We start from the raw sequence: 27,454 nt of genomic DNA on the forward strand, positions 1-27,454 counted from the left end.
GAGAGAGAGAGAGAGAGAGAGAGAGAGGTGGCGTCATATTCAAATGTTGTGCCACGCGGACAAGGTGCCTCTCCGCTTGAGAAGGGTCTCTCCGCACTCTCTCTCCGTTATAGGAAGAGGACAGAGACGAGGCAATCGAAGCCGGCGTCCGTCATCGCGGGCATCCATCCGTCTTCGGAGGCAGAGCATGGCAGATGAAACATTTAAGCTCCGGTCCGCGGTATCAGATGGTTCGTGGAGCTACACGAGCTATTGCTCTTTCGGAGTTCCGAGACGATCGCCTTGCCTTCTCCCGCTCTAGGTTGGCATCTTACCCCCATCGTGGACGATGAGTAAGCAGGAGACCCCCCCCCCCTCCCCCCAGATACTCACGACCTGCTTTGTACTCTTTTGTACTCGTAGACTTCACTCCCAATCCACCTCGTAACTCCGCTCGGTTTTTATCCTCATCAGGACAGATGGTTTCCAGGTCCAAGTTCAGAGTTATCTGATCAGATTGATAAAAAAAAAATCGTTACGCCTCAAAAGCTCCGCTCCAGTAGATCCCCTGGTCCGTGGGGTCCACGCCACGCGGGTTTTCCTCTGCCCTCGCCATACTACGTACTTTTCCTGATGAGGAGAGATTTTTTTTATCACGCAATAAAAAATAAAAAATAAGGCCAAGCAAAGCTATTCTCTCTCTGCCCCTACCTACCCCTCAGCAGAGAGCAGTCTACATCTATGAAGCTGTCCGAGACATACGGCAGCATCCTTCATCGACGCAACTCTAGAGGTTACGTCTCGAAGGTCGGCAACGACAAATGTTGAAGAGAGAAAGACCGGCAACAGCCATGACGTCCCGCAGCAGCACTGCTGGCGAGACTCCGGACTCGGAGGTCGGCGGCGGCGGCGCACACAGCAGCATCAACGAAAGTCGCTCGCATAGCCGTCAGCGCGATCACGACCAGGACAACGACCACGATCACGACGACGACCAAGACCACCCCAACCAGCCCGCTCGCAAGCGCCAGCGCGTGCGTCTCAGCTGCCTCGAGTGCCGCCGCCGGAAGCTGTCGTGCGACCGCGGCTTCCCCTGCGAGCGATGCATCAAGAGTGGCACCCCCGACCGGTGCAGCTACGAGTCGCGCAACGGCGAGGTCGTCAACGCCTCGTCCGGTATCCCCCCGCCCTTTGCACAGCTCGACGCCCGTCGTCTGGGCATCGGCGACTCGCTGTCGCCCCGGGATTCCGACGTCATCCGTCAGGACCACGACCGCATCCGTCGGCTCGAACACGAGATCTCGCAGCTCAAGAATATCATACAACGCGGCGGCGCTGGCTCCTCGTCGCTCGACGGGAGCACCCTCGCCGGTACGGGCAGCTCGCCCGGCACGCAAAAGGAGGATGGCGCCGCCGGGCACGTGCCCGACGGTCTGCCCCGGCCCGAGGTGCAGGAGTGCATCGAGGCCACCAACCAGATGTCCGGGGAGAATGGCGAGCTGCGATTCTTCCGCGGCAAGGGCTTCCGCACGCGGTACTTTGGTCCGCACAACGCCAGCATGGCCTTTGTCGAGCTGACCGGCCTGTGCCCCTTCATGCGCGAGACGGCCGACGAGTGGCTCCGGCCCGTCATCGTGCACGACCGCAAGGACCGCACCCTTCGCCGCGAGGAGCGCGAGAGGATGTACGAGCAGCCGGATCCGGAGCTCGAGGCCCTGCTCCCGCCCCGCGAGGACGTCGACGCCCTCGTGTCGGTGTACCTGAACCAGTTTGAGCAGGTGCACCGCATCGTGCACATCCCCACCTTCCGCAAGGAGTACGCGCGGTACTGGGAGCCAGGGTCCGGCCATAGGCACGCTGCCTTCACGGCCCTGGTCATGGGCATGATGGCCGTGGCCAGCTGCGTGCGCACGCACGAGACCCTGCGCTTCATCGGCATGATGTCCAACGCGCGATACTGGGCCGAGAAGTGGATCTGGGCCATCGACAGCTGGCAGTCGCGGCAGAGCATGAAGCACCGCCGGCTCATCCACTACCAGGTGGCCTGCCTGCTCTACCTGAGCAAGCGCGTCAACACGATCAAGAAGAAGCGCTTCTGGACGGGATCGGGCGCGCTGATCCAGGACGGCATCGCCGTCGGCCTGCACCGTGAGCCCAGCCACATGGGCGGCAAGATCGACGTGTACAACCAGGAGATGAGACGGCGCATCTGGGCGACGGTCCAGGAGTTCGACATGCAGGCCTCGTTCGACCACGGGCTGCCCACCCTGCTGAGCCAGCTGCACTACGACACGAATCCGCCGCGCAACCTCGACGACGAGGACTTTGACGACGCGACGACGGTGCTGCCGCCGTCCAAGCCCACGAGCGAGTACACCTTCTCGTCGTTCCAGCACCTGTCGCGGCAGTCACTGCCGCTGCGCCTCGAGCTCAGCCGTCTGCTGACGGGGCCAACGTCGGAGATCGACTACGATCAAGTGATCCGGTACACCAACGACCTGACGCAGGAGATCGACGCCCTGCCCTCGTGGGACATGAACGTCTCCGGCAACGGCGGCGACGAGGACGGGCAGGACGGCAACGGTTGCGGCAGCGGCAGCCCCAAGTCGTGGAGGTGCAGGAAGAACCCGCTGACGGCCTACACGCTCCTCCACGTGCAGCTGCGGCAGTACATCATCCCGCTCCACCAGCCGTACCTGAAGCTCCGCAAGCAGAACTCCAAGTACCAGTACTCGGAGATCATCTACTACAACGCGGCGCGCGACATCGTGCTCCTGCACGACAAGCTGTACGAGCAGGGGATCCGCGCCCTCAACTTCCTGCGGGAGGACGCCCTGACGACGGCCATCAACCTCTGCAGCGTCACCATGCTCCAGCCCCGCGGATCCACCAACATGATCATGATCAACTCCCCCCACACCGTCAAGCTCATCGAGAAGTGCCTCGCCATGAAGGAGGACCGCCTCCTGCGCTGCGGCAACAACGAGCCCTGGGGCTACTCCATCATGTGCGCCGCCCTGGGCCTCCTCGAGGCTCACCTGGGCACCAAGACCACCGAGGCCGCCAAGTCGACCTCGGCCGAGCGCTTCGTCAACCTGCACTACAAGCTCCTGGGTAACCAGGAACCCGTCCCGCCTGCCGACCACGTCCCCCTCCAACCGCAACTGCTGGGACCGCTGCAGAAGCACCAGCAGGAGCAGGTGCAGCAGGCTCAGAATCATCATCCCCAGGCTCCTTCTACGCCTGTCGGTGCCATGGGTCCTCCGGCCATGAGCATAGCTAGTACTACACCCGGGCTGCCGTCGGATGCCATGTCGGACAGAACAAAGGTACTCTCCCCCTTCTTTCCCCCTCTCCTGTTTGCTTGCCTGTCTCTGTTGGTGAAGTCCCTTGAAGGAGGGTGACAGTCCCCTTGAAGGAAAGCAGAGCTAACATGATGTCCAGTCCGTCCTACCGCTCTCATTCACACCAGGCATCGGTACTTCGTCGCTCGACCCGTCCACAGTCCCCTGGATGCTACCAAATGACCAGACTCAGCCTTTCAACCTCGATCCTAGCCTCGAACTGCTCGGTCTCAATCTAAACGAGATCTGGGGTGAGTCTTGGGAACTTGGTTAGAGTCGTGTCATTTTTTTTCAAAAGTTTTTTTTTTTTTTTAAAAAAAAAAAAAAATTTCAACGCGTGGCCACATACACACTCTTCTCTTTCTACTCTCTTGTAGAGCAACGACGAACCAGCGTTGGATACGGACTTTTTTATTCTGTCCTGCTTTATTCTTCCTTATATATACTATATAATGATACCACATGATACCAATGGCATGGGGGGGCGGTCAAGGTGTTTCTCTTCCTTTTTTTTTCTTATGCTAGTCAGATCATATCGTTTCTTCTTCCTTCTTTGCATCGGGTAGGATTTCGCACTGTGTCTTTCCTATGCAATTAACAATGAAAAGCCGTGTTACATACGTCAACTGCATCTTCTCACTGGACACTGTGACTGACACGGGAATGAATAATCGCAAGTCCTTGTCGAGTACTCTTGCTCGTGGCTGCTACCCCGCATCATTTCATCACCTTCGATCACTTGTAGTATGCACTCCAAAGCCGTCAAGATGTCTCCCACCCTCAGCATCGCCTATCTGATTGTAAGATCTCCTCTGCACCAACGATACAGCACGTGTGTACATGCGCTGACCTCCTTCTCAGACGACCATTTTCCTCTTCATAGTGGCCGTGTAAGTTCCCCAAGGCAGAATACTTTGAATCTTCAGAGAAGAAGATCAGAGAAGAAGAAGAAGAAGGCTAACGCAACCAAGCATCTTCCACGTCAAGAGCACCTCCCTCTCCCTCCCCATCCCATCAGCCGTGACAGTCCTCGCCTTTATCCTACCACTCATCAACCTCCTCAACGCATCCATATACCCTCATCTAACACATGGCTCCCCTTCCTCGCCCGTACCCAAGCGAGGAGCAGGAGGAGCAACGGGAGCCCGCGGGCTGACCGGCCTGACGCCCCTGATCATGCAGGTCCTGCAAGCCCTGGCCACTACGGTCCTGGCGACCCTGCTGTTCGAGGACGCCGTCCCGTCGACCGCAGCGTCGTCGTGCCTCGTCGAGTCCCGCTGGTCGGCCTACTACCGCGCCCACGACGACGGGGCCATACGCCGCATCCAGGACGGCCTGGCGTGCTGCGGCTTCAACTCGGTCCGCGACAGGGCGTACCCCTTCCAGAGGAACGGCGTGCCGAGTACGTGCCCCGAGACTTATGGGAGGGACGTGGCCTGCCGGGCTGGTTGGGAGGGTGCCACGAGGTCTGTTTCCGGGATTGAGCTGGCTGTCGTTTTGGCCACGGGTCTTCTACAGGTTTGTTGTTCTTTACCCTCTCTCTCTCTCTCTCTCTCCCCCACATCTGTGACGCCCCGTTATTTGAGCAGAGAAATAAAGATAAAAAAAATAAAAACTGACAGAACCATGATAGATATTCGGTCTGTTTGTGATGTCCCAAGGCCCATCAGGAGATTGGTGGACTACGTCGTCACGTGGACCTTGGAGCAGACTGTTTGCCGCGGGACAGAGACGCGGACATTCTGGCAGTCGCCGCCCTCTCCTCACGGCTGCCGCGGAGGAAGACGACGAGGAAGAACAAGGTCAGAATGGTGAGACTCCCACCGACCATGGCCAGAGATACGGCGCTACAGATGATCAGGAGGGATACCAGGAGGGATCTGGCAGACCACGTGTCGAGCCATCGTTCCCATTTCCCGAGGGGAATGCCTGGAGGAGCAGCTAGGATGTGTGGTGTCATACCAATTGGAGAGACAAGAATGATGGATGTACAGGGAGGATGGACGGGTATATTATCTTCTCTTCTCCTTCTCTTATTGTCTTCTCTTGAACCGTGAACATGAAATGTGAAAAATCTCATCGTCTCCCACCCCTCGTCGTCTCGAGCGCCTCCTTCCCCAGCTTCTCCAGCGCAGCCTCGTAGACATCGATGTCCTCGTCTGCCATCTCGTCGATACGTACCCTGCCCACCTTTTGCGGACGGCGTATACCCGCCCCCTTTGCAATCTTACCCCAGAACCAGCCGCTCTCGTCGTCGCCCACGAGCGTCCAGGCTTGACCAGCCCTGTTCGCGCGGGCCGTACGTCCCACGCGGTGGACGTAACCCGCCACGCTGGCCGGGAGGTCGTAGTTGACGACGTGGGGCAGGTTGGGCAGGTCGATACCGCGGGCGACAAGGTCCGAGGCGACAATGAGCCGCACCGACGATGTCGGCTTCGTGAATGCCTGGAGCGTCTTGCGGCGTATGTGCGTGGGCGTCGTGGACGTGAGCGTCGCCATGGATGGCGACAGCGACGGGTCCAGGAGGGTGAGGAGGCGAGAAAGACGGAGGGCCGACTCGTTGGACTTGGTGAAGACGAGGCAGATGGGGAGCTTGGAAGGGACGGCGGCCTCGGGCGTCTCGGAGGCTTCCGAGGAGGAGTCTGAGCCTGAGTCCGAGCTGGTGTCCGAGCCTGAGCTGGAATCTGAGTCCGAGCCCGAGTCGGAAGACGTATCGGAATCGTCATCTGTAGTAGGCTTGGTGGTGTCCCTGCTGGTAGCAGCAGCGGCGGCGGCGGCGGCGGCGGCGGTAGGAGGTTCCGCCTTGTCATCGGGGCTCTCCATGTGGCCGTCCTTGAGAAGACGCAGAAGATACAGCGGCTTGAGGTTGGTATTGTGCACACGAACAGCGTGCTCTGTCAGGAGAGCAGGCAGCGAGTGCTCAGCCACGGCCTGCTGCTGCTGCTGTTGCTGCTGGTGGTCCTGTTCACTTCCGGTCGAAGCCTCCAGGACGATGAGCCGAGGTCTGCGCAGGGCGAGCTGGTTGAGCAGGCTGAGGTCGCGGGTGAGCGTGGCACTGAGGATGACCTTGCGCACGCCTTCGAGGTCCATGTCGGAGAACTGCCTAGCGGTGGCGCCGCGCACGGTCCTGCCCTCGGCGCCTGCCCTGAACCTGTCCATGGCCATCTCCAGCCATCCCTGGAAGCTCTGGGCGAGCAGCTTGTCGGCCTCGTCGACGACGAGCCAGCGCACGTAGTCGAGGTCGAAGCCGGGCGTCTGCTCCATGTGCTCCACCAGACGGCCGGGCGTGCAGATGAGGACGTCGACCCTGGACGAGAAGTCGACGACCTGGCCAGGCCACTCGCCCAGTCTGGGATCGGAGCCGTCGGCGCCGAGCCCGCCGAGCCCGCCGGGGACGCTGTCGTCGAGGAGACCCCCCCGCGCGCGCCTCCGTCTCAGCACGTCTTCGTAGGCCTCCGGATCGTACCGCGCCTGCCGGTCCACGAGGGTCTCCTGCTCCGACCTGAGCGTCTGGCTACCGATGGAGATGCCCACGCGCACCCTCTTCCTGTCGCCGCCCTCGTACGCCCGAGCGCACATGTCGAAGACGTCCTGCGCCTGCTTGACCAGCTCTCGCGTGGGGAGAACAACCAGGGCCCGGAGCCGCGTCACGAGCCCGTGGCTCAGGTCGCGCACGATGGGGAGCGCGTACGCAAGCGTCTTTCCCGATCCAGTCGCCGCCGATATGAGCAGGTCTCCGGCCGGTCGCTTGCTGGTAGGCAGAAGGAGCGGGATGGCGGCCGTCTGCACGGCGAAGGCGTCCGGGAAGCCTTTTTCCTCGAGCGCCCTGGCCGCCCGGGGGAGGAGTCCCAGCTCCGAGAAGGGCGTGCGCGTGTCCTGCGAGACGCGGATGGGCGCCGCCAGCCACGCCGGGAGCGTCTCGTATGTGGGCTTGGGCGTCTCCTCAGACACCAGCTCGGGCTGTGGCAGCGGGCCTAGGTCGTGGACCTCCGTGGGCTCTTCTGGTTCGGCGTCCTCGGCCTCATCGGCCTTGGCCGGGGCAGCCTCGCCGGCTAGCCTGAGCGACTTGGTCTTTCGATCCAGCACCGACTTGTGTCGCTTATCCACCTCTCCAGTCTCCTCTTCTTCTTCTTCCTCGTCCGTCGACTCCTTCTTCTTCTTCTTCTTCTTCTTCTTCTTCTCCTTCTTTTTTTCCTTCCTCTTTTCCTTCTCGTCCTCCACCATCGGCTGGCTGTCGACTTCTTCTTCCTGAACGATGTCAGAGGGAGCATCCGCCATTGGCACATCCCTGTCAGATGCCTCTCCTTCTTGGTCGTCCTCCGATGTGTCGGATGCCTGTGTGCGTTTCTTGCTCATCTTCCTGCTCATCTTTTTCCGCTCCTTCTTGGACGAAGAAACCTCCTCTTTCTCTGCCGTTGTGTCATCGTCATCGTTTCCCGGCCGTCTCTTATCCTTCTTCTTCTTCCCGTCCTTCTTATTGCTCTTCTTCACCTCCTTCGACTCGTCTTCGACCTTGTCATGGTCTTCTTCCCTGGCGTGCTTCGTAGCCTTTTTGCTCTCGCGCTTCCGTGACTTAGGCAAATCGTCGCCGTCATTGTCCTCGCGCTTCCGCTTAGACCTAGCAGCGCTGGACTCGTCACCGCTGCCGGCCATCTTGTCTCCGGGAAGGTATCGCGTGTGTTCGCCTCCCACCGCGGCCTGGGAGTCCGAGTCTGACGTGGCGGCCGTGAAAGTAGAGGCACCCGACGCCTTTTTCTAGGTCAATTAGATCCTAGTAGCCTCCAGACGTAACTGAAAAGAACGAGGCTCTTCGCTTGGTGATGTGGAGGAGTAGGGTATAGAGAGGAGAGAATTGATGCTGAAGATATTTGCTTCCTATTTCTTAATTTTTTTTTTTGGGACGTAGGAAGTACCACTGCGGGACCACTTTGTAAGTCGGATAGTCCCCAGAACATCCAAGCTCTGTCTCATAGAAGGATGGCACATACAGGAGGATATATACCATCAAGAAGAGTACTTCAAGAGGGTTGATCAAAAGATTTTCACCACTATTAGATACGACCACCCCCAATGTATCAAAGAATCCCGCCGCCCACCATCATGTACCTCCCATCAGATTCTGCCGCTCGTCACCGCCAAAATTTATAACCCGCCTAGGAACCGCTGGAAGGCGCCTGCTGGAAGCACTAAAAAAGAGCTGGACAGGATATACAGATTGATCTGTACCATTACAGAGCTTAGGTAGGTGCCAGTCCAGCAGCTACGCGGGACCTGAGATATTGATTAATACAGTAATACATACAATAATACAGGGGAGACTCGCCGGGGAGTATGGAGATGCTCGGGGCGCACAGCGTGACGTCGCATCACTCGGCGGGCTATTTGACGATGGACTCATACTAATAATAATATTACATACATACACCTGGGTACTGGATATAACCTCCACCCCCCCCCCCCCCACCTCCACACATATCGCCATCCATCACCCCCTGCAGCAGCAGCAGCAGCAGAAGCAGCATCACACATCGATCATGAGCAGCTAAATGCTCTCGGACAGGGAGAGACACCTTCAATTCTCCCCCCGAAAAGAAAGAAACGCAGACCATGCGCTATTCCCCGAAAGCGATCATCGAATCATAGCATAGACATACGAGTTGGTGCCGACGACGACGACGTGTTGTCTTGCGGGACTCACAAACCATCACCATGGCACGCAAGACGTACAACATCGCCATGGTGAGCGACTTCTTCTTCCCGCAACCGGGAGGAGTAGAGTCTCATATCTACCAGCTCTCGAGCAAGCTCATCGACCGCGGGCACAAGGTCATCATCATCACGCACGCGCACGACGACCGCAAGGGGGTGCGCTACCTGACCAACGGTCTCAAGGTCTACCACGTTCCCTTCCTCGTCATCTACCGACAGACCACCTTCCCGACCGTCTTCTCCTTCTTCCCCATCTTCCGCAACATCTGCATCCGCGAGCGCATCGAGATCGTCCACGGCCACGGCAGCCTGAGCAGCCTGTGCCACGAGGGCATCCTGCACGCCCGCACCATGGGCCTGCGCACCGTCTTCACCGATCACTCCCTCTTCGGCTTCGCCGACGCCGCCAGCATCCTCACAAACAAGCTGCTCAAGTTCAGTCTCAGTGACGTAGACCACAGCATCTGCGTCAGTCATACGTGGTGAGTCTCGTCCCGTCTCAACCCGCCCCCCCCAATCGGCATCCATCCCTCTTGATTTACTGACATTCCCTCAGCAAGGAAAACACGGTGCTACGAGCATCCCTAGACCCTCTCATGGTATCCGTCATACCAAATGCCATCGTGGCCGACTCGTTCAGGCCAAGAGACTATCCCCCACCCACCACCACCACGTCAACATCCGAGCAGCAGGCAACCGGCAGCTTCGCACCAGACCGGTCGCCCGTGCGCCTAGGACCGCGCGACATGATCACCATAGTCGTCATCTCGCGGCTCTTCTACAACAAGGGCACCGACTTGCTCACGGCGGCCATCCCCCGGATCCTGGAGGAGCACCCGTACACGCGCTTCATCATCGCGGGGTCGGGCCCGACGGCCATCGACCTGGAGCAGATGATCGAGACCAACGTCCTCCAGGACCGCGTGGAGATGCTCGGCCCCATCCGGCATGAGGAGGTGCGCGACGTCATGACCCGCGGGCACATCTACCTGCACCCGTCGTTGACCGAGGCCTTTGGCACCGTCATCGTCGAGGCGGCCTCGTGCGGCCTGTACGTGGTGGCCACCCAGGTCGGCGGCATCCCCGAGGTCCTCCCCTCGCACATGACCACGTTTGCCAAGCCGGAGGAGGACGACCTCGTCGCCGCCGCCGGCAAGGCCATAACCGCCATGCGCGCCGGCCGCGTCCGCACCGAGCGCTTCCACGACCAGGTCCGCAAGATGTACTCGTGGGCCAACGTCGCCATGCGCACCGAGCGCGTCTACGACGGCATCACCGGCACCATCTCCGAGGCCGACTTCTACGGCTTCGACACGGGTGGCTACAACGGCAGCCGTGTCCGCGACTTCGCCCTCGTCGACCGCCTCAAGCGCTACTACGGCTGCGGCATCTGGGCAGGAAAGCTCTTCTGCCTCTGCGTCGTCGTCGACTACATCTTCTTCCTCCTGCTCGAGCTTCTCTTCCCCCGCGACACCATAGACGTGTGTCCCGACTGGCCCAGGAAGGTGCCCCCCGGTGACGAGGCTAGAGGCTCCAAGAAGAGCAGCAGCAATAACCACTCCACATCGTCGTTGGGCCAGACATCCAATCTTGCCTCCACAAAGGAATAGCCTTCCAAAGAAGTGCAATGGAAATGATGAGGAATCCAAGAAAATATAAAACGGCATAGCTGGGCGTTTTTTTTCCTACTCTTCTTTCTTCAAGCTTGCCCGTATATATATGTATCAAATAATCAAAAAATAAAAGATAAAATAAAAGTATACCATCACATGGGACAGCAAATTGAGTAAAAGTGTAGAGAACGATAGCAAGTATGGTTTATAATAGTAGTAGTCCTAGCAGCAAAACAGTAAAACAAACTCCATCGATTCCTCGGTTGCTCTTCTGCTTGTAAAACAAACAAGGAGAATCACTGATCCTTCAACGCCCCCTCCCCCTCCCCCCCCAGAAAAAGAGAAGACCATACAAAAATACCATCACGCCCCTCGTCGCAGTTCAGTCAGAGACTGTCTCTAAGTTCTCATGGCTGTACGCCTTCTTTTGACGGTCGCCGCCGACAGTGACGCTACCGCCGAACCACCGTTACTGATGCTGTTATCTACCCCGTCGGCAGCCAACTCGTCTTCTTCCTCTGCGGTGTCGTCCGCAGGTGTGGCCACGACGCTGCTCCCCGGTCTGGGTGTGACGCTGGACGGCGCGGGCGGTGGAGGGCCCGTACGCTCCCTCTCCGCACTGCGCAGGTCGCCGAGCAGCTTCTCCACCTCGACAAACATGCTCTGGGTGTTGCGCACGACGCCGTTCTCATCGAGGCGGTACCCGAAAACCTCCTCCTCCTCTTCCTGGGAGCGCTTCATGAAGCCTGGGCCGGGTCCGCGGTCGGGATCCGGGTTGTACATGATTGCGTTGCAGAACATGTGCACCAGCTCGCGCTCCAGCTGGGCGCTGTTGATGATGCCCCGGGGAGGGAGGAGGTCGCCGGAGATGGGGAGCCACACGCTGGCCGTTCCGGGGTCGCCGCCTGGCAAAGAGGCTGCTGCCTGCACTGCTGCCTTGTTCCCCTGCTTGATGGCAGACCGGATCGATGTTATGTCCTGCGGCTGCAGCACCACCTGCCTGTAGTTTGGGGCGTCCTTCTCGCGCACCGCCGTGGCAAACATGTTGCCGTCGCGGTGCGACGAGATCTGGTCCAGCGCCGACGAGGATACCTTGGTGAAGCCGCGCGTCCAGAGAACCTCTGAGGGCGGGCCCGGCGGTGAGGGCGGCGTCTCCTGCCTCTTGCGCTTGAGAATTCTAGAGATGCTGCTGCCAGGGGTTGTTGCCGCGCCTCGTCCAGGGCCACCGCCGCTTTCGTCCGCTGTCGTATCACCCGCTTCGTCGTGCGGCCGCGGCGTCGCGTCCTCATCCTTGACTTTAGCAATCGTGTCCGGATGGTCCAGGGCCAGCTCGTCGGCTCCAGAGGCGACCGACTCGCTGCGCCGCCGACCTTCGCCGGACGGTGTCCCCGTCGCATCCCGCAGCTTCTTAATCCGTTCCCGCTTCTTTCTTATTGCGGGCAGGCTGCGAGGATGGCTGGGCGTGGACTGCTTGAGCGTCGGGGTCGTGACTGACCGTGAGACGGTGGCCGGGCGTTGTGGCGGGCTGACGGGTTCGTAGGCCGGGCTCGCGGGCTCGTCGTTGAGCGGACCGGGCGTTGATGGCGTAGACTGCGGAGCCCATTTAGTCCCGAAGCCACGCACCAACGTCGTCGGTGTCGGGGTGGTCTGCACGGGCGTCGTTGGTGTCGGCTGCGGCTGCGGCTGCGGCTGCGGCTGTGGCTGCGGCTGCGGCGCTGCCGACGCGCTCTGTCGTCTGTTAGGCGTGGCCGCGTGCCGAATCATGTGTTCGGGGATAGCTGGACGAGGTGGTTGGGACCCGTAGGGCGAAGCATTCGGCTTGTCTTTCTGCGGTGCTGGCGAGACGGACTGCGAGCCCCGCTGGGCCTGGGCCTGGGCCATGTGTCCCATCGGCCATCGCTGAGGAGGGGCAGCGGCACCACCTGGCGTGGTTGGTGGTGCTGAGGCGATAGGTCGTGGTTGTTGCAGGGTCGCCTGCTGCTGTTGCTGCGGTTGCTGCGGCTGGATAGGACGGTGTGGGGGCGGTACAGGAGTGTTTGACTGTGGTCGTGTTGGCGGTTGTTGAGGTTGTTGTTGTTGGGGCTGTGGTGAAGGTGATGGGACAATGCCGGTTAGTCGCGGGGGACCTGGTTGAAGTCGGGGCACCGTGTGCCCGGTATTTTGAGGCGGTAGCAGGACCGGCGGCTTCACCTGTGCTTGGGAATGGGTGGGTTTGGCCTGCTGCGGCGGAGGGGCTGTGGCCTGTCCCTGAGCATGGGTCTGTGCTTGCTGCTGCGCTTGCTGCTGCGTTTGCTGGTGGTGCTTCTGTTGCTGGTGGTGCTTCTGTTGCTGGAGGTGCTGCTGCTGCTGGAGGTTCTGTTGCTGCTGGTGGTGCTGTTGCTGCTGCTGCTGCTGCTGCTGCTGCCATTGCTGTTGATTCTGGGCATATTGCTGTGGCGTGGCGGCCCTTGGAAGAGGTGCAGGCGAATGTGTCTGTCGTCCGGGAGGGGGTTGAGTCGGTCCAGGAGGCTGGTAAGGCTTCTCCCACTTGAGGGTACCCTGCGACGGCGTCGTCGACCGCGGTGCAGCAGCGTTTCCATCTTTGGGCTTGTCTGCAACGTCGGGCCGCGGAGAGATGGGGACCTTTGGCGCGGGAGAAGGAGCCTGAGGGACGCGAGAGGCTTGTTGTTGCTGGAGCTGGTGTGGCTGCTGCTGTTGCGGTTGCTGGCCGATAACGCCGGTAGGCGCCTGCAGAACGGAACCGGGAGTAGGGGGGGCGGTGATGGGGGGTCGAGCGGCCGTCGTCGGCGGAGTGCCGGACGGTGCGAGGTTGGGAGCTTGGGGTCTCGGAGGAGCAACAGGTGTCGGTCGCTTAATACCAGCGGGAGTCGCTGGCGAAGCCGGGCTCGGAGACGGTGCGGGCCTGACCTCCTTGGGAGCCAGCGTCGGCTGTCCGTGTGCGTGTGCTTGTCCCTGGCCCTGCTGAACCTGGTGCTGAGCAGCTGCGGCGGCGGACTGGTTAGCCGCCGCCAGAGCTCTCAACCTCTCGGCCTCGCTCTTCTCTATGATGCGGAGATCGCGCTGGATCTGGTCGTACGACTGCTCGTCTTCGCGAATCTGCTTGATCTTGTGGGCCTTGTAGCGCTCCCACAGGCGTTGATAGACGACAGGCACCTGTGAGAAGTGCTCGAGGACGTTGGCATATGTGGCGATGGGCATAGACGTGCCGTCATCGACCTTTCTCTTCTTATTGGACGGACCACCGGACGACGAGCCATCTTGGTGCTGCTGCTCGGTTCCTCCGTATACTTCTTGGTAAAAGATACGCAGGAAGCGTGACTCCAGCAGGCCGGGCTTCAGCCGCGCCTCGTCAAACGTCTCGTCGCCCTTGATCCAGACATTGTTGGTAAGTCTCTTGGACACGCGCTCCCACGCGCCGGGACCGACGCCTTCTATGGCCACCGCCCGATATAGTTCCAGCGACTCGAGGTGCGTGTAGGTGGCCGGTTGATTCATGCCCTTGTGTGTGGTGCTGTTGTTGTTGGTTCCAACACCCCACCGGCAATCGGGGTGCCCTCCAAGAGTCGGGAGGAGGTGAATCGGCGCCACGGTCTAGTTCGTCGCGTCAGTCGAGAATACCACGCTACCGGTCAAAAATAAAAACAATAATAACGATTAAAAATTAAAAAAAAAAAAAAAAAGGGTTTAAGAAAAAAAGAGAGGTGATGCCAAACATCACCAGGCCATCTAGTTCAAGCTCAAACTTGGTCGAACTTGTCAGAAGGAGAAGGATGGTGGGGGGGGGGGGGGGGAAAAAAAAAAAAAAAAAAAAGAGGTGCCGTCAGCATTAGAGGTTGATGAGTAGTTCTTGACAACGTCCCTTGTTCTCGTCGTGCTTCTCGAGGCCTGCCAGCGTCTCCGCCTCGTATCTGATGTATGTGTCGACAGGCCTCCTCAGAGATGGAGTCTTGGTTCACAGTGGCCTTGAATAGAAGATGACCTTTTCCTACGGTCGCCACATAGGTGGCGGTCTGTGGCTGTGTAATAAACTTTCAGAAAACCCATCGCGTACATGCTGGCATTCCTTGAGAGTCCTCAGTACGAAACCTCTGCAAATCTATTCCCTTCTTCACAACACATCCAGACGGACCCAAGCAGGGCAGTGGACTTTCTGACACGCGCGTACGCAGGCACAGAGTCGACGGTGCAACCTACTCTCTTCGGCGGGAGGCCGCGTGACCAAGGGAGTGGATGGTCCCTTGTATCGGGGCTGAGCGACTAAAGCGCTGAAGGACCTCCTCCTCGACTGAAATGGTCATCACCATGTCATGATGTGCTCACGGGGGAGAGTGCCACAGAAGTGTGAGCGAATTGTAACGTATTAAAGATGCCCCCCTTCTGTTGATGATGAACCCCCAGGATGTTAGCTGGGCTTCTTTCCAACTTGTCAACCCCCATAACTCCAATCCTACTATAAGTGATAGTTGGTATCATTCCTGCCGCCGCCGTGGCCGACAGTAAGCAATCGCTCCCCTTTCCCTTTTTTGTTTTCTCCCAGAACAGATTGTTTTCCCCCTTTGCCCCCGAGATCCTGGTGCCAAACCGAGCCCGACCCGAACAGGTGAATGAGAAAGAATTCAAAGCAGATACCCGTACCATTCCCGTACCATGAAAACGCCTGCGGTGAAAGAAAGAACAGTGTACAGGATGACAAAAAGAAGAGATGTAAATGATCGGAAGATGGCTTTATGCGTAGCGACGAGCAAAAAAAAAAAAAAAAGATGAAAGCAAAGGAAGATAGGTGCAATGTCAGGGCGATGAAGAGCCCGAATCGTCGTCGATATTTCGGATAGTCTGCGAGTCCGGGGAGCTGCTGCTGCTCTCCCCATTCTCGTGAGGTTGGTGATAGTTGAGTTTCAACCTCTGGTCCAGCAGCGTGACCAGCCTTTCCGAGTACTGGTCCAGCAGTCCGCTGAGAACCGTCTCATTCATGGCTTTGCTCCGGATGGCCCTGTCACCCAGGGCGGCCGCCGTGAGCCGGAGCTCCCGGTCCAGCTCGGTGAGGACCTCTGGACTGAGGGGCTCTGTAGAGTTGAGCTTCTTGCGGTATGCCCGCAGCGTGCGGCACGTCTGCTCCGTCGACTTGTTGAGGGAGCGGGCACCGAAGCCGCTGCCTCCGCTGCCTGTCCCTTTCCCGCTCGTCAGGTTTGTCGGTGATTTCTTGCGAGACGATACGCCGATGGTCGGCAGGGAGGGTTGCCGCGATATCCGCGACTTGGGACTCGGTGGAGGGCTGTACTGGCGAGGCTCGCCTGGAGGGCGCCGTGACGGTGTGTCGTCACCGGCTCGGGGGCTGCTGTTGTTCTGTAGAGCTACCGAGGCCGCCTTGGACGAGCTGGTCGTCAGGTTCAGTCGCGAGGTCCGCCGTCGCACCGTCCTCGGTGGCGAAGCCTGCAGACGGCCGCCCGACGGCGAGGAGCGTTGGAACTCGGCCAACTCAGCCTTGGAAAGGACCCTCCTGAGGGTTGGACGGCCGGTCGAGAGGTCCTTGGCGGGCGACGGGTCCCTGCTCACCGTCCGCGGCGGCTGCTCCGTCAGGTCCAGCGTCCAGATCATTATTGTGGCGTCCGACCCGACGCTCACGGCCTTCTTGTTTCCGTCACCGTCGTCGATGAGGCAGACGCCGTTGACTGCCTCGGTGTGGCCCCATTCTCGATCGAGAAACGAGCCGGACCCGGCGTCGTAGAGCCTGACAGACTTGTCTGTGTTGGAACACCCGAGCAGGAAGTTCATCTCCCTAGGCGGCCACTGGCCTAGAGATAATGACTCGAGAACGGCGGACTCGGTACAGCTCTCGTCCATGCACTTGAATGTGCAGAGTTGTCGGCCGGTGCTCAGATCGAACTGGCAGATGGAACGATCCAGAAAGGAGACAAAGGCCGTCTGGTTATCGGGGCCCATAACCACGGAGGTGGGAGACGCTTTCAAGGTGATGACCTTGGAGGGGATCGCGGCGACGGCATCAGGATCGTCCTCCCTCTTGAGAACATCGTGCACTTGCATGGTCCTATCCATGGAGCAGGTGATGACCTTGTCACCGGACGGGACCAAGACCTGGACCACCTTGGAGTTGAAGTCGATGGTCTGGAAGTGCTCGATGGTGCCGTCTGTGCCGCGATGGAAGAGCTGCGCGGTGCGGTCGCGCCCGCAGCTGGCCATGAGGAACGACTCGTCGTCCTCGTACAGGCTGATGCAGAGGCAGTCGGCAGAGTGGGCCTTGATGTCCAGCAGGCAGTCGCTCGTCACCATGTCGGTCACCTTGAGGATACCCTGGCGGTCAGACGTGACCAGCATCTTGCCGTTCCTCGACACACGGGCGCACGTCAGCTGGTTCACGAGGCCCAGTTCGACCTCCTGGTCCGACGTGTCCACAGGGATGTGCACAAGCGATCGAACCCGGCCTTCGAGGTCCCAGAAGGCCACGATGCCCGAGCCCGACCAGGTGAGGAACGCGGCATCCATGGGGTTCGGCTTGCAAAGAGGCTGTATTCCAACGATAGCCTCGCCGTGGCCGGGCAACGTGATGTGGGCGCCGGCCTCTGCCTGGTTTCCCGGCATGTGGTCTGCACTCCAGATATCGATCGAGTGGTTGGCATCGATGGTGACGAGCCTCTGGCCCAGAAAGCCCATGGCAACGGTGCGCTGGCAAGTCTGGGTGGTGCTCAGGACGCTGGTATCCACGGCATCCATGACGCCTGCCAGATCCAGCCTGGCATAGTGGCCGTCCTTGCCGCTCACATAGACCACCTTGTCCTGGATGCCGATGGAGGTGATGGGGAAGCCCAGGTTGAGCACCTTGCGCAGCTTCAAGTGGCTGTCATCGTCATCGAATATACAGACATCGCCCGTCTCGGTGCAGAGGATGGAGCCCTGCTTGCATACGGCAGCGCAGGTGAATGTGGCCTCGAGAAGGGCGCCGAGCACGACGTTGCGGCCAGGCAACGTCTTTTGGGCGGTCGGCGCAGGGGCTGAGGGCTCACTGGGGAACTTCGGCTTGGTGGGCGAGATGGACGGGGTTTCGTCAATCTTCCAGGCCTTGACGTGGCGTACGCCGAGGGTTATGAGCACGTTGCCCTGCCACACCATGTCCTTGACAAAGGACGTGCAGCGGTTCTGCTGGAAGAGCTTGGCAGCTCCGGTGCGGGGGTCGATTTTCCAGACGTAGAGGAAGCCGTCATTTGCGGCACCGAGGGAGGCGAGGTATCTCGAGTCGGGAGACCAGGCGACAGCCCTGACGCCGAAGGTGTGCTCGCTGATGGAGACGAGGGGCGTGTCGGATGAGGAATCCTGCAAGGTGAAGATGAGGACGCGGGGTGCGTACCCGGTCTCGCCTACGGCCAGGTACTTGCCATCGCAGCTTAGCGATAGACAGGTGGCAGCCTTGATACGCTCTCGGCTGGTCCACGTCCTGGAGCCGGGCGACTCGGCCCATTCGGGACCTCCGCCGCCGCTGTACGGCGATTCCCGAGGGGCGACACGGCCTCGGCTATCGTTGGCCTTTGGTGTGGAGGGCGTCGAGGGAGCGTTCAGATTTGTGGAAGCCGGATAGAGAGCCTGGGCCGTGGGACGAGCACGGTAGAACCGTTGCGAGTACTGCTGGCCATCGACGTGGACGACGACGACGGCACCGCCTGCAATATAGGCAAAGGAGTTTTTGACCGTGTCAAGGCCGCATGGGGAGGAGCATGTGGTGCCCACGACCCTCTTCAGGGACAGACGTGATTCCTGGGCAGGTCGGCCTCGTAGGGGAGACTTCGGTGCTCGCGCGAAGAAGGGAGAGTTGGAGGGCGTGAGCTTCAGACGATTGTTAGAGGGAGTCGCCGCCATGCTGGTGCCATTGAACCGCCCAGACGAGTCGACGGTGCAGGACGAGGGATGACGGGTACCATGGGTACAAGGGCGAAGGAGAGGTCAGTGAATCGTTTCGTATGTGGTGTATCGTCGTTGCCGCCAGTGTATCTTCGCGGTGCCTCCCTTGTTGGATGGGATGTTGTCGGGTGTCAGGTGGGCCGAGATAGGCTATGTCTTCTTTCTTCTTCAAACGCTGAGAAGGCAGGTTAGAGAAGGTTGGAATCGGGGGAGGGGGGAGAGTCACGGTTTCTTTCGAGGAAGAGGGTCAATACTCACAGTGACTAGATGATGAGAAGGAAGAAGAAAAGTGTGGGATGGCACCGGCGAGCGGTCAACAAGGAGCGTGGGGTTGGAACGTAGTGAAAGACAGATGGATGCGTATGAGGAAGAGGGAGGAGGAGGAGCAAGCAGGTAGAGGGAAGCAAGGCACGCACACCACCAAGTGAGCCTTTAGGCTCTAAGAGGAGGAGAGATGGAGGAACCGACGAGCCGGGGTGTGACGAGTATGATGGATGAACGAGAAAAAAAGAGGATAGTACGGAGTACTGCTCCTCGTGGTAGGTAGCAGGGGAAATAATACGAGTACGAGCGAGTACTGATACTACTACTACTCGTACAGGTATAACGGAGTATCTGCAGTCGTGTGTGTACGGAGTAATACTCGTAGCTCTGCAGCAAGAAAATAAGAAGAAAAAAGAGACTTTGTTTTTGCGTGTCAGCGGTGACGACTTCAGGTACCAAGAGGCAATGGAGAGTGGGCGGTTGTCCTGAGGCAGCAGCGGGCGAAGGAAGGCTGTGTGTGATTGGCCAACGATAGGGGCGTTGCAGGGCAACTGCCAATAGCAGGGCTGTTGCAGGGGATCTGGCAGCCATTGGCCGCTAACGCAGGTGGCAGCTCAGGGGTCTTACTGTCCGTCTGTATCGATACCGACGGTCATACCTGTAATCTGTACATGCTACATAGCTGTACTCGTACGGTATTATCAGACGGTGACTATTATATACCGTATGTATCGTATGTACCCTTGCTTTCGGCACGAGTATCATGAAATAGATACCTTGACATGGGGGGATATCCCACGAGCGTGTTTACCATGGCAATCATGGACGTACACGATCGGATGGAAGCTGCTACGCTGCAAGTACGCAGCCTGTACAGATCACTCCGTAGCCTGACAGAGGTCCCAGGCCTAGAACGTAAAACATCACATGCGCACCTGCAGCAGCCGCGTCCAGTGTGATGGGCCGTGGCCCATGGGGCAACCGGGGACGGGAGAAGCAGCCACTCTCATGCCATCACCAACCTACAAGGCTATAGTACTCCGTATTACCTCGTATCATGCATGCACACGCTACGTAACGTACCGTACCCCTCTAACAGGTTCTCTCACGTGACCTCCGCTCCTCCATCGACAGACTCCGTTATGCCTAGTCTCAACTCTCTCGACCGACATTCCAAACACTCCGACTCGAGTGAGTAAAACGACTCAAGTGAGTAAGACACGGCACGATGAGGAGAGGGAGAAGAGAAACTCAAAGGGAAAAAAAAAGAAGAAAGAAAGGCAGTCTGACTGACTCCACATGTACAAGTACATGTGCTCTGTACATTGTAATACTAGTTATTGTCTATCCCTGTCTGGGGTGCTGGCCCCTATCCAGCTGCACTGGTTCTTTTTTGGCCCTGTCCATACAATAATAATATCCAATTCAGTCTCTTTACGGAGTAGCGTCACTCATGAGCTTTGTTTGGGTCGTTGGGCCCCCCCGGTCCGTAAATGAGCTTGCGCTTCAACCCTCAACCCCAACCCCCCCCCCCCTCTCGTTTATATGTCAACTGGGTTCGTCCGCTACCCCTGGTCGCAGCACTGTCGTGTCATGATTAATATCAACCATATCACGCTCAGATCCGTGCTGCTAATACCTGTAGGCTGTGGTGGCATTTCGTCTGATTGCTTCGCTGCGGCGCGTTCAAACGGAATCAAAACCGCATATTATTCCGTACTTTCTCCGCCGTACATGTACGGGTACGGAGATGTCTAGCATGGCAACCCATCAATGCAGAGTGGTGCCACGGCAGCTGAGCGGCAGTCATGTATGAAGAGTAGTATTCGTATGTATGTGTGAGTATAGAGCTACTGGCAATCCTCCGTCTGGCCCGTCAAGTTATCGCAACATATCTGCTTCTGTGTCCCCTATTGCGAAATCATACGGCGCATCCACACCATTTACCAGAACCCCGCCTGCTAACCTCTAGGTAATACATGATATATATCCATACCTGTCCATGCAGGTGCCGAACAGTGATACAAGTGGAGGCTTTGCCGCTTAGGGATGGCCACCACCCCAGTAGAGGATTCGACCACCGGGGCGTGGTGGGGAGTCCCGATACGGAGTAAGCGAGGGCAGGCTTGAACGTAATCGACTGGACGGCCGTGCATTTACGCACACACGCACACACGCACACACGCACACACGCACACGCACACATATATATATGTGTATATCACAAGAGTTTCCCCTTGGTAGCAGAGAATGGTGAAGGGAATACTCATAGAGGAAAGGGGGCAGCCGGAACCAGAGAAGATGAAATCGCTGAATATATGATATCCCCGAGCCTCTTCTCACCGCATCGGAATCCTCGAGCGTCGCCAACGGCATCGCCTTGAAACACATCCGCATACACGACGGACACAAAAGAGAAAAAGAAGAGAAGAAGGGGAAGAGAGAGAGAGAGAGAGAGAGAGATGATCACACGCAGACAAAAGATCCAGAGACACACATACATACACATACGAAGCGGGACAAGACGATATCCACTAGAACCACACCCGGAAACGCAGGAGCCTGTCCTCCCGAGAGCCCCGCACCGGCGGCGTGGTGGCAACGAACAGTCCTCCCCCCCCCTGGCGGTCCTATGGACGGTGGCCGCACCATCAGCCTGTCAGTCTTCTGTTCAACGCGCCTGTGCTGCTTATCTCGGTCTGGGAGCAGAGGGATACGTTCTGGTGCAAGGCTTAGGCAGAAGCTATGATTCATGTAGACGATCGTACTCGTAGAACATGATATCGTGCATGCCCGTTGATGCTCACGATACCTGCTCGCACGTGACGCTTTAGCCGTCCTATGTGCATGAGCTCTTTCATTTCAACTGCTGCTCGTATTGGTCTACCTCCTATGATACCAACAATACTCGTGGTTCCAACGCAATCTACTGCTGCTGTATATACATGTACGCTTCTCATTACACCACCAGCCCCTCCTCCGACGCCTCATCCCGCTCTAGTCTCTCCAACCCGGATCCCACAGCACCATAGACCCTCAGCGGGACCATGACATCAAAGCTCTCGCACGCCAGGTTCTCCGCCGCAGCGAGCACCAGTCCACCCCTCTCGTCCTGGGAGATCTGCTCCAGGAGAGGATGTGAGGCGGGCTGACCCCGCCCACCATCTACACCATTTATATAATCATCGTCGTCGTCGTCGTCGTCTTCTTCTTCTTCTTCTTCTTCCTCGCCCCGCTGCCGTTGCTGCTGCCGCCGCCGCCGCCGCTGCTGCTGCTGCTGCTGCTGCTGCTGCTGTTGGGGTGTGAGCGCCGCAATGACAAACTCAACCCGAATCTTCCACTCTAGACTTATCCCGCTCGTGACAAACTCTGGCGTGGCAGATATAGGGATCGTAGGCGTGAAGACCACGCGGCGCGAGTACAGTGTGGTGTCCGACGACGTGACGTATACTTTGCGCGTGACACGCTGGATGCTCGACTCTGACCGGACGGCCAGCGAGGGGTCCACGCGCTCGCACGTCTCGAGCGTGGTGTGCACGGCGTAGCAGGCCATGTCCGCCCCCGTAAGGTCAATGGCCATGGTGATCGTCTCGCCCAGGCGGTACGAAGGGCGCGTGAGCATGACGACGCCCACGCGCTGCCCGTTGCGCGAGATCTCGAATCGGTTGGGGCTCTGCTGGCCTTCGCCAGTCATGTTGCTCCGCATGATGGCGAAGTGGATGGCGTCACTGCTCGACGTCGTCCCGCCCACACCGTCCTCCGGGCCGAAACCGGACCCGCGCCGCGACAGGCTGCCAGGTCCGGAGGGGGACAGGAGCTGCCCACTGTTCTCGTCCCGGGGCCCAGTCACTAGCTCGTCCACGTATGTGAGGAAGTCGTTCATCGTCGCCGGCGCCCTGGACAGAGCCTTGCTCTTGTGTGTGAACGGTGGTCTGGGGACGCCCAGGCTGTTGCTGCCGCCGCTACCGCCGTTGACGCCGCCGAGAGTCTTGATCTTGGCCTCGTCCCGGAGGAGGATGTAAGGTTGCATCAGGTCGTGGCCGAGGATCTCGCCCGAGCTGTTGACGCCGCCTAGGACGCGGAAGGGGGCCTCGACAGACCGCACCTGCTGCTCCTTGGGGCCCCCGGCCTTTTGCGTCCCGATGACGAGGCTGTACGAGATCTTCATGGCCTTACCCTTGTGACTCGGCGGCAGTCCCCTCGGCAGCCTGGTCGTGTACTCGAACGAGCGGCTCTCCCCGGGAGCCAAGCGCAGGTCGACAAAGAGGATCGACTGCGACGTGCTGAGCAAGGGGACGGCCTTGGAGTTGGCCACCCCGCGCATCTCCCTGATTGTGCTGAGCTCGTTACCGCCAAGCAGGTCGCCCAGCGAGTTGCTGATGTTGCTCCAGCCCAGGCCTCTGAACAGGCCACTCTCACGCTGCCGGCTGGGTTCGAGCCCGACGACCCCGCCGCCGCGCCCGCCCACGACGGCCTTCTTCTTGACCAGCTCAAAGGGCGTCAGGTCGACAAGCGACCCGTCCAGGGTGAAGGAGCCCTGGATCTGGACGTACCCCATCATGAGCATCTCGGGGGAGTGTGGCTTCTGCGGGGCAAGGCTCGACTGCCGCCGCAGATGCGACAACGGCTTTGAAGAGTGCGGGTGGCTGATGTACTCGGATGCCAACGTTTCCGACGAGTGGTTGCTCACGGCGTAGAACTCACCACTGCTACGGGGCGTGGCCTCGGTCATGGTGTTGCTGGCCAGTATCCTAGCCGCGGGCTGGGGCTTCTCCGCCTTGGGAGATCCCTGGGTTCTCGAATTGCGCGTCGGGAGGCCGCCGCCGTTCTGATCTGCCGCGCCCGTGGGACTCAGGAGGCCCTGGTCGGGCGTTTTGCTGGGGTTTGCGGGTGGTGCTGCTTCCGAGGACGTCGGCGAGGCGGCCGGGAACCGGAACTCTGGCATCGGCCTGGGAGATGAGCGGGAGGATTTGCGGGATAGATCGAGGGCAGCAGATGGGTTCGGACTGCCGAGTCCGTTGCGTAGCCTGTCGAAGCTGTTGGGCGGGAACGAGGCCGAAGGAGGCCCAGCCGGCGTCCTGGCTGCGGGGGATGACGGGGACTGTCGGTGCGGCAGTATCTGTAAACTGCTGGCGCGAGCATGCCCGCGACCGGGCCTCTGCGGTGCGCTTCTGGGGGAAGAGGAGGATTGACTGGGACGCTCGTTCCGCAGGGTCTGGTCCTCGACCGCGGCGGCCGAGCCGATGGACACGATGGACACGGAGCGCTTGTGGGCGTGGCCGCCAGGACGGCTGTCGGAACGGCCACCTCCGGCGGGCCAATGTATCGACGCTGAGCGGCCACGAGATCCCGGTGGTAGGCTGGCCGACAGGGCGGACCTGTGGTGACCACGTCTAGTGTTTGCAGTCGAGGAAGGAGGCTGAGCTTGCTGCTGGTTAGCCTTGGTGGCGCGTGGGCTCAGGGCCGAAGACGCGAGGCGGGCCAACGACGGCGGCGGCTTCTGGCTGCGATCCGAATCTGAGGCGACATTTTTAAAGGTGATGGTGCACTTGACTTCCTCGCCGGCGAAGATGGTCTGGTCGTGCCAGTGGACAAAGACGCGGAGGTTGCTAGGATCCTCGGACGGGGCCATTGCGTAGTAGGGCGATGTCAGCGAGGTGAGGCACCTTTCAGCGTCGTCGGATGGCGTGGAGGAAGCGGCACGCAGAGCTGGAAAGAGGGTGCCTCATCTCCAGCTGCGTCTCCCGATATTGTTGACTATGGGCGCAGGCACAGCCGGCGTGGGTAGATGTGCTGATGTCGTGGAGGTCGTGATGGGGGAGAGATGAGCTTGATGAGCCCACATCATCTAATCGGAGCGGGAAAGGAGGCGCCGATGGTCATTGGTGGCACTGCTTACTGTAGGAGCAGCTCACCGTTCCCCTAAATTACAGCGAAGACGGACACCTGCATCGCACTGGAACAAGGATCCCGTCTGTCGACCTTGCACAGAATCCCTTACCCTGCAGCCCTCGGCCATTCCTTGGGCGCATGTATATGCCCCGCGGGGTGCAGAGACCTACCCGCGTCCCCTACGCTCTGTAGAGTATCAAGAGAGTATCATATTACTGACCGGATAGCGATGATGTTCGTTCCAGAGGGTTTTCTGTAACGATCAGCAGATAGCACCCCGTTCCTGTCCTGCAGCAGAGCCGCTCTGTTATGGCTACTGCGATGTGGTGGTGGTGGTGGTGTCGGATGGGGCGATGACGGCATGTCGCCAGCGGTGCAACAGTAATATTTCTGGACTGCAAAGCTTTTCAAAAGCGGCAATACCAGCACTACAATACCGCAGCATACACTCATATGCCTAGGGCCATCAAGGGGCCAAGGAGCCCCAAAGGCAGAACCTTGACAGCGCCATCTCACCGTACAGTCTACCTCGCATAAGGACGGACGATGAGACGCATCGTGTACAACAAGGTGCGGTGCGGAGCGTTAGTATTGTTAATGCTAGCAACAATAGCGAGGTCGAGCTTGGGTTGGATGTTCTTCACATCGGCAAAGGCGCATCTGAACGGCCATGACTCGGGGCTTTGTGTTCTGGTAACAGCGGGAAGTCTCATGCGTGGGAGAGCTAACCGTGACGTAGAGGGGAAGGATCCTGAATGTACCGATTGCGTATTACGGCACAGGGTACAGATTGATCTGTACGGATTGACGATGGCATATACGTCGTTCTGACACATGAAAAGTCCCGCTCCCACTATCTATAGAGATATGTTCCTGAGTGGGCGGGTCATGCACGTTGCACGTAGGGACGCCCTGAGGTGATACCAAGGCTTGCTTGGGATGGCACCGGCCAAGAAACGAGGCTGTATCTGTAAGAAGATGAGACGAAGATGCATGGCACGGGTAGAGCAAGTATTACTGGTCGTACGAATAGAGTAGTTTGGGTGCGTATCGAGAGTCACCGTCAAGTCGTCTAGTTACGAGTAGACGTACAATACAACCTTGGTACCATGCAGCTCGACGACATGCTGACACTGAGCCTTACACTGTAACGCCTGACTGGAGGCTCAACAGAGGCTCAACAGAGGCTCAAAGAGAGATTCGGAGGAGAGCAGTTGAACAAGATGGTTCCGAGTTATTATTAATAATCGACTGTAAGAAATCGAGCCTATCACGTGCTGTGCGTTCTGTGCGGTGCTGTTCTCGGCGTTGTTGATCCTCTTCAACCCACCGAGGGCAGCTGCGTAGGTGGCTTTAATTGCGATGCAGCTCGTTTCCCTGGTCAGTACCTGATGATACATGTACAGCTCCGTACATGTAGATCGGTTGCATGTTCAACAGGAGTAAAACGACCCAAGGAGGCGCAGTTTCGCATCAAAGGAGACAGCCCCGCCTGCGGTTCAGAAAAGGAAAAATAAAAAAGGGGGGGGGGGGGCTGCGACAGTAGCTCTGGATGGTCTTTGTCGTGGAGTCGTGGATTGAATAAGGATGATCATTTCTAGCAACACTAATCTGTATATCTATTATTATAGCGCTGACAATACAGCGCAACTGCTACTCTGCATGACAAAGGAAAGAGCTCGCTCGTATGATTGGTAGGATTGTATCGATTTGCGGAGCCGCGTTACACACACTTGTTTCGCTATCCTTTACGCCGAAAGCGCACTGTGCCAGGAGAAAAGCTGGGGCAGGTTGGAGGAGTAGAGGTGATGACCAGATACCATGTTGGGAAAACGAAAGAGATATCAGAATCATCAATAGAGGAGCATCTGCTAACAACAGAGAATAGTACCCCGTGGAGTAATGCGGATGCCACAACCAGCAGGGATCCGAGCTCCGTAATCCCGTACCCCTACGAGATGATAGATTGGGGAGCGACTCAGGTGAAGCATCATGTGCCGTTATTTTTGACTTTTTCCCCATACCTCTCTGTGTGGTTGTCTGTAATCTTCCGTATTACGAATCCTACTCCATGAGCCAGACCCCGCCCTCCAGTCTCCTTCTCTCGCTCTCTGAGTCTCTTCCCTTTCGTTTCCTCCCCCCACCCGCCTGACCCGTAGTCCGTAGTGTTGGCGCATCCGCAGCCCCGGTCGGCGGTATTGTGTCCACGAGACTGGGGCAACATCCTTCCCACCCTCCTTTTTCTGATCCGTCTCCCCCAAGAACTCTCTGGGGCGTAATGTGCACTAGCGTCGTGGAGGGAGGGATGGTTGGCGTCATTGGCCCGCTCCTGCGGAGGAGACACCAGAAAAAAAGGGCGGGGGAGATGTATACGGCACTATCTCTCCATATGCCAGTTAATAGTGAGAATTTTAAAGTCATGGCCGCCCCTCCTCCATCCCCACAGTGCCTCGGAGCCGCAATCGACCTTGTATGGGTCTATACCCTGTCCCGTTGCGGAACATGTCATCATTCACCAGCGGTGCGGGACCTGGGGCGCTTCTGGGAGGTCATCATGGCTCTGGAACCTTGATGGGGCAGCTGGGGAGAGGAGGAACTTTGGGGTCTGTCCACGGCCGCACGCCTTTCGCGCCGGGCTGGTTGGTGAGAGTATTGGGGGGGGGGCGGAAGATGAAAGTAGGAACCTGTCAGGGATGTATGGATGGGGAGGAGACTTTACCCCGCCAAGAGGCAGGAGCCTCTCGT

At 58.7% G+C, this 27,454-nt stretch overlaps 7 protein-coding genes across 7 annotated transcripts; 3 read left to right on the top strand and 4 right to left on the bottom strand.

Annotated features, from left to right (window-relative positions):
- Positions 1 to 830: 830 nt before the first annotated feature.
- GMORB2_6350 (Fungal specific transcription factor domain) lies at positions 831 to 3,597 on the top strand (the record flags this gene model as incomplete). Its single annotated transcript, XM_035468320.1, has 2 exons — positions 831 to 3,308; positions 3,424 to 3,597. The coding sequence occupies 2 exons, from the start codon at positions 831 to 833 to the stop codon at positions 3,595 to 3,597; spliced, it is 2,652 nt and encodes an 883-aa protein (XP_035322301.1).
- A 493-nt stretch (positions 3,598 to 4,090) lies between these two features.
- GMORB2_6351 (uncharacterized protein) lies at positions 4,091 to 5,268 on the top strand (the record flags this gene model as incomplete). The annotated part of the gene is made up of 4 exons (XM_035468321.1): positions 4,091 to 4,123; positions 4,185 to 4,213; positions 4,295 to 4,841; positions 4,957 to 5,268. The coding sequence occupies 4 exons, from the start codon at positions 4,091 to 4,093 to the stop codon at positions 5,266 to 5,268; spliced, it is 921 nt and encodes a 306-aa protein (XP_035322302.1).
- Positions 5,269 to 5,399: 131 nt separating this feature from the next.
- Positions 5,400 to 7,976, bottom strand: GMORB2_6352 (ATP-dependent RNA helicase DDX51/DBP6; the record flags this gene model as incomplete). Its single annotated transcript, XM_035468322.1, has 1 exon — positions 5,400 to 7,976. The coding sequence occupies one exon, from the start codon at positions 7,974 to 7,976 to the stop codon at positions 5,400 to 5,402; it is 2,577 nt and encodes an 858-aa protein (XP_035322303.1).
- A 1,056-nt stretch (positions 7,977 to 9,032) lies between these two features.
- Positions 9,033 to 10,642, top strand: GMORB2_6353 (phosphatidylinositol N-acetylglucosaminyltransferase subunit A; the record flags this gene model as incomplete). The annotated part of the gene is made up of 2 exons (XM_035468323.1): positions 9,033 to 9,514; positions 9,589 to 10,642. The coding sequence occupies 2 exons, from the start codon at positions 9,033 to 9,035 to the stop codon at positions 10,640 to 10,642; spliced, it is 1,536 nt and encodes a 511-aa protein (XP_035322304.1).
- A 402-nt stretch (positions 10,643 to 11,044) lies between these two features.
- Positions 11,045 to 14,140, bottom strand: GMORB2_6354 (Bromodomain; the record flags this gene model as incomplete). Its single annotated transcript, XM_035468324.1, has 1 exon — positions 11,045 to 14,140. The coding sequence occupies one exon, from the start codon at positions 14,138 to 14,140 to the stop codon at positions 11,045 to 11,047; it is 3,096 nt and encodes a 1,031-aa protein (XP_035322305.1).
- A 1,293-nt stretch (positions 14,141 to 15,433) lies between these two features.
- Positions 15,434 to 18,511, bottom strand: GMORB2_6355 (WD40 repeat; the record flags this gene model as incomplete). Its single annotated transcript, XM_035468325.1, has 1 exon — positions 15,434 to 18,511. One exon carries the CDS (start codon positions 18,509 to 18,511, stop codon positions 15,434 to 15,436), a length of 3,078 nt encoding a protein of 1,025 aa, XP_035322306.1.
- Positions 18,512 to 21,776: 3,265 nt separating this feature from the next.
- On the bottom strand, positions 21,777 to 24,449 carry GMORB2_6356 (RAB6A-GEF complex partner protein 2; the record flags this gene model as incomplete). The annotated part of the gene is made up of 2 exons (XM_035468326.1): positions 21,777 to 23,853; positions 24,304 to 24,449. 2 exons carry the CDS (start codon positions 24,447 to 24,449, stop codon positions 21,777 to 21,779), a joined length of 2,223 nt encoding a protein of 740 aa, XP_035322307.1.
- Positions 24,450 to 27,454: the final 3,005 nt, after the last annotated feature.

Source organism: Geosmithia morbida (genome assembly GCF_012550715.1).
Source record: "Geosmithia morbida isolate 1262 chromosome Unknown scaffold_5, whole genome shotgun sequence".
Lineage (NCBI taxonomy): Eukaryota > Fungi > Ascomycota > Sordariomycetes > Hypocreales > Bionectriaceae > Geosmithia > Geosmithia morbida.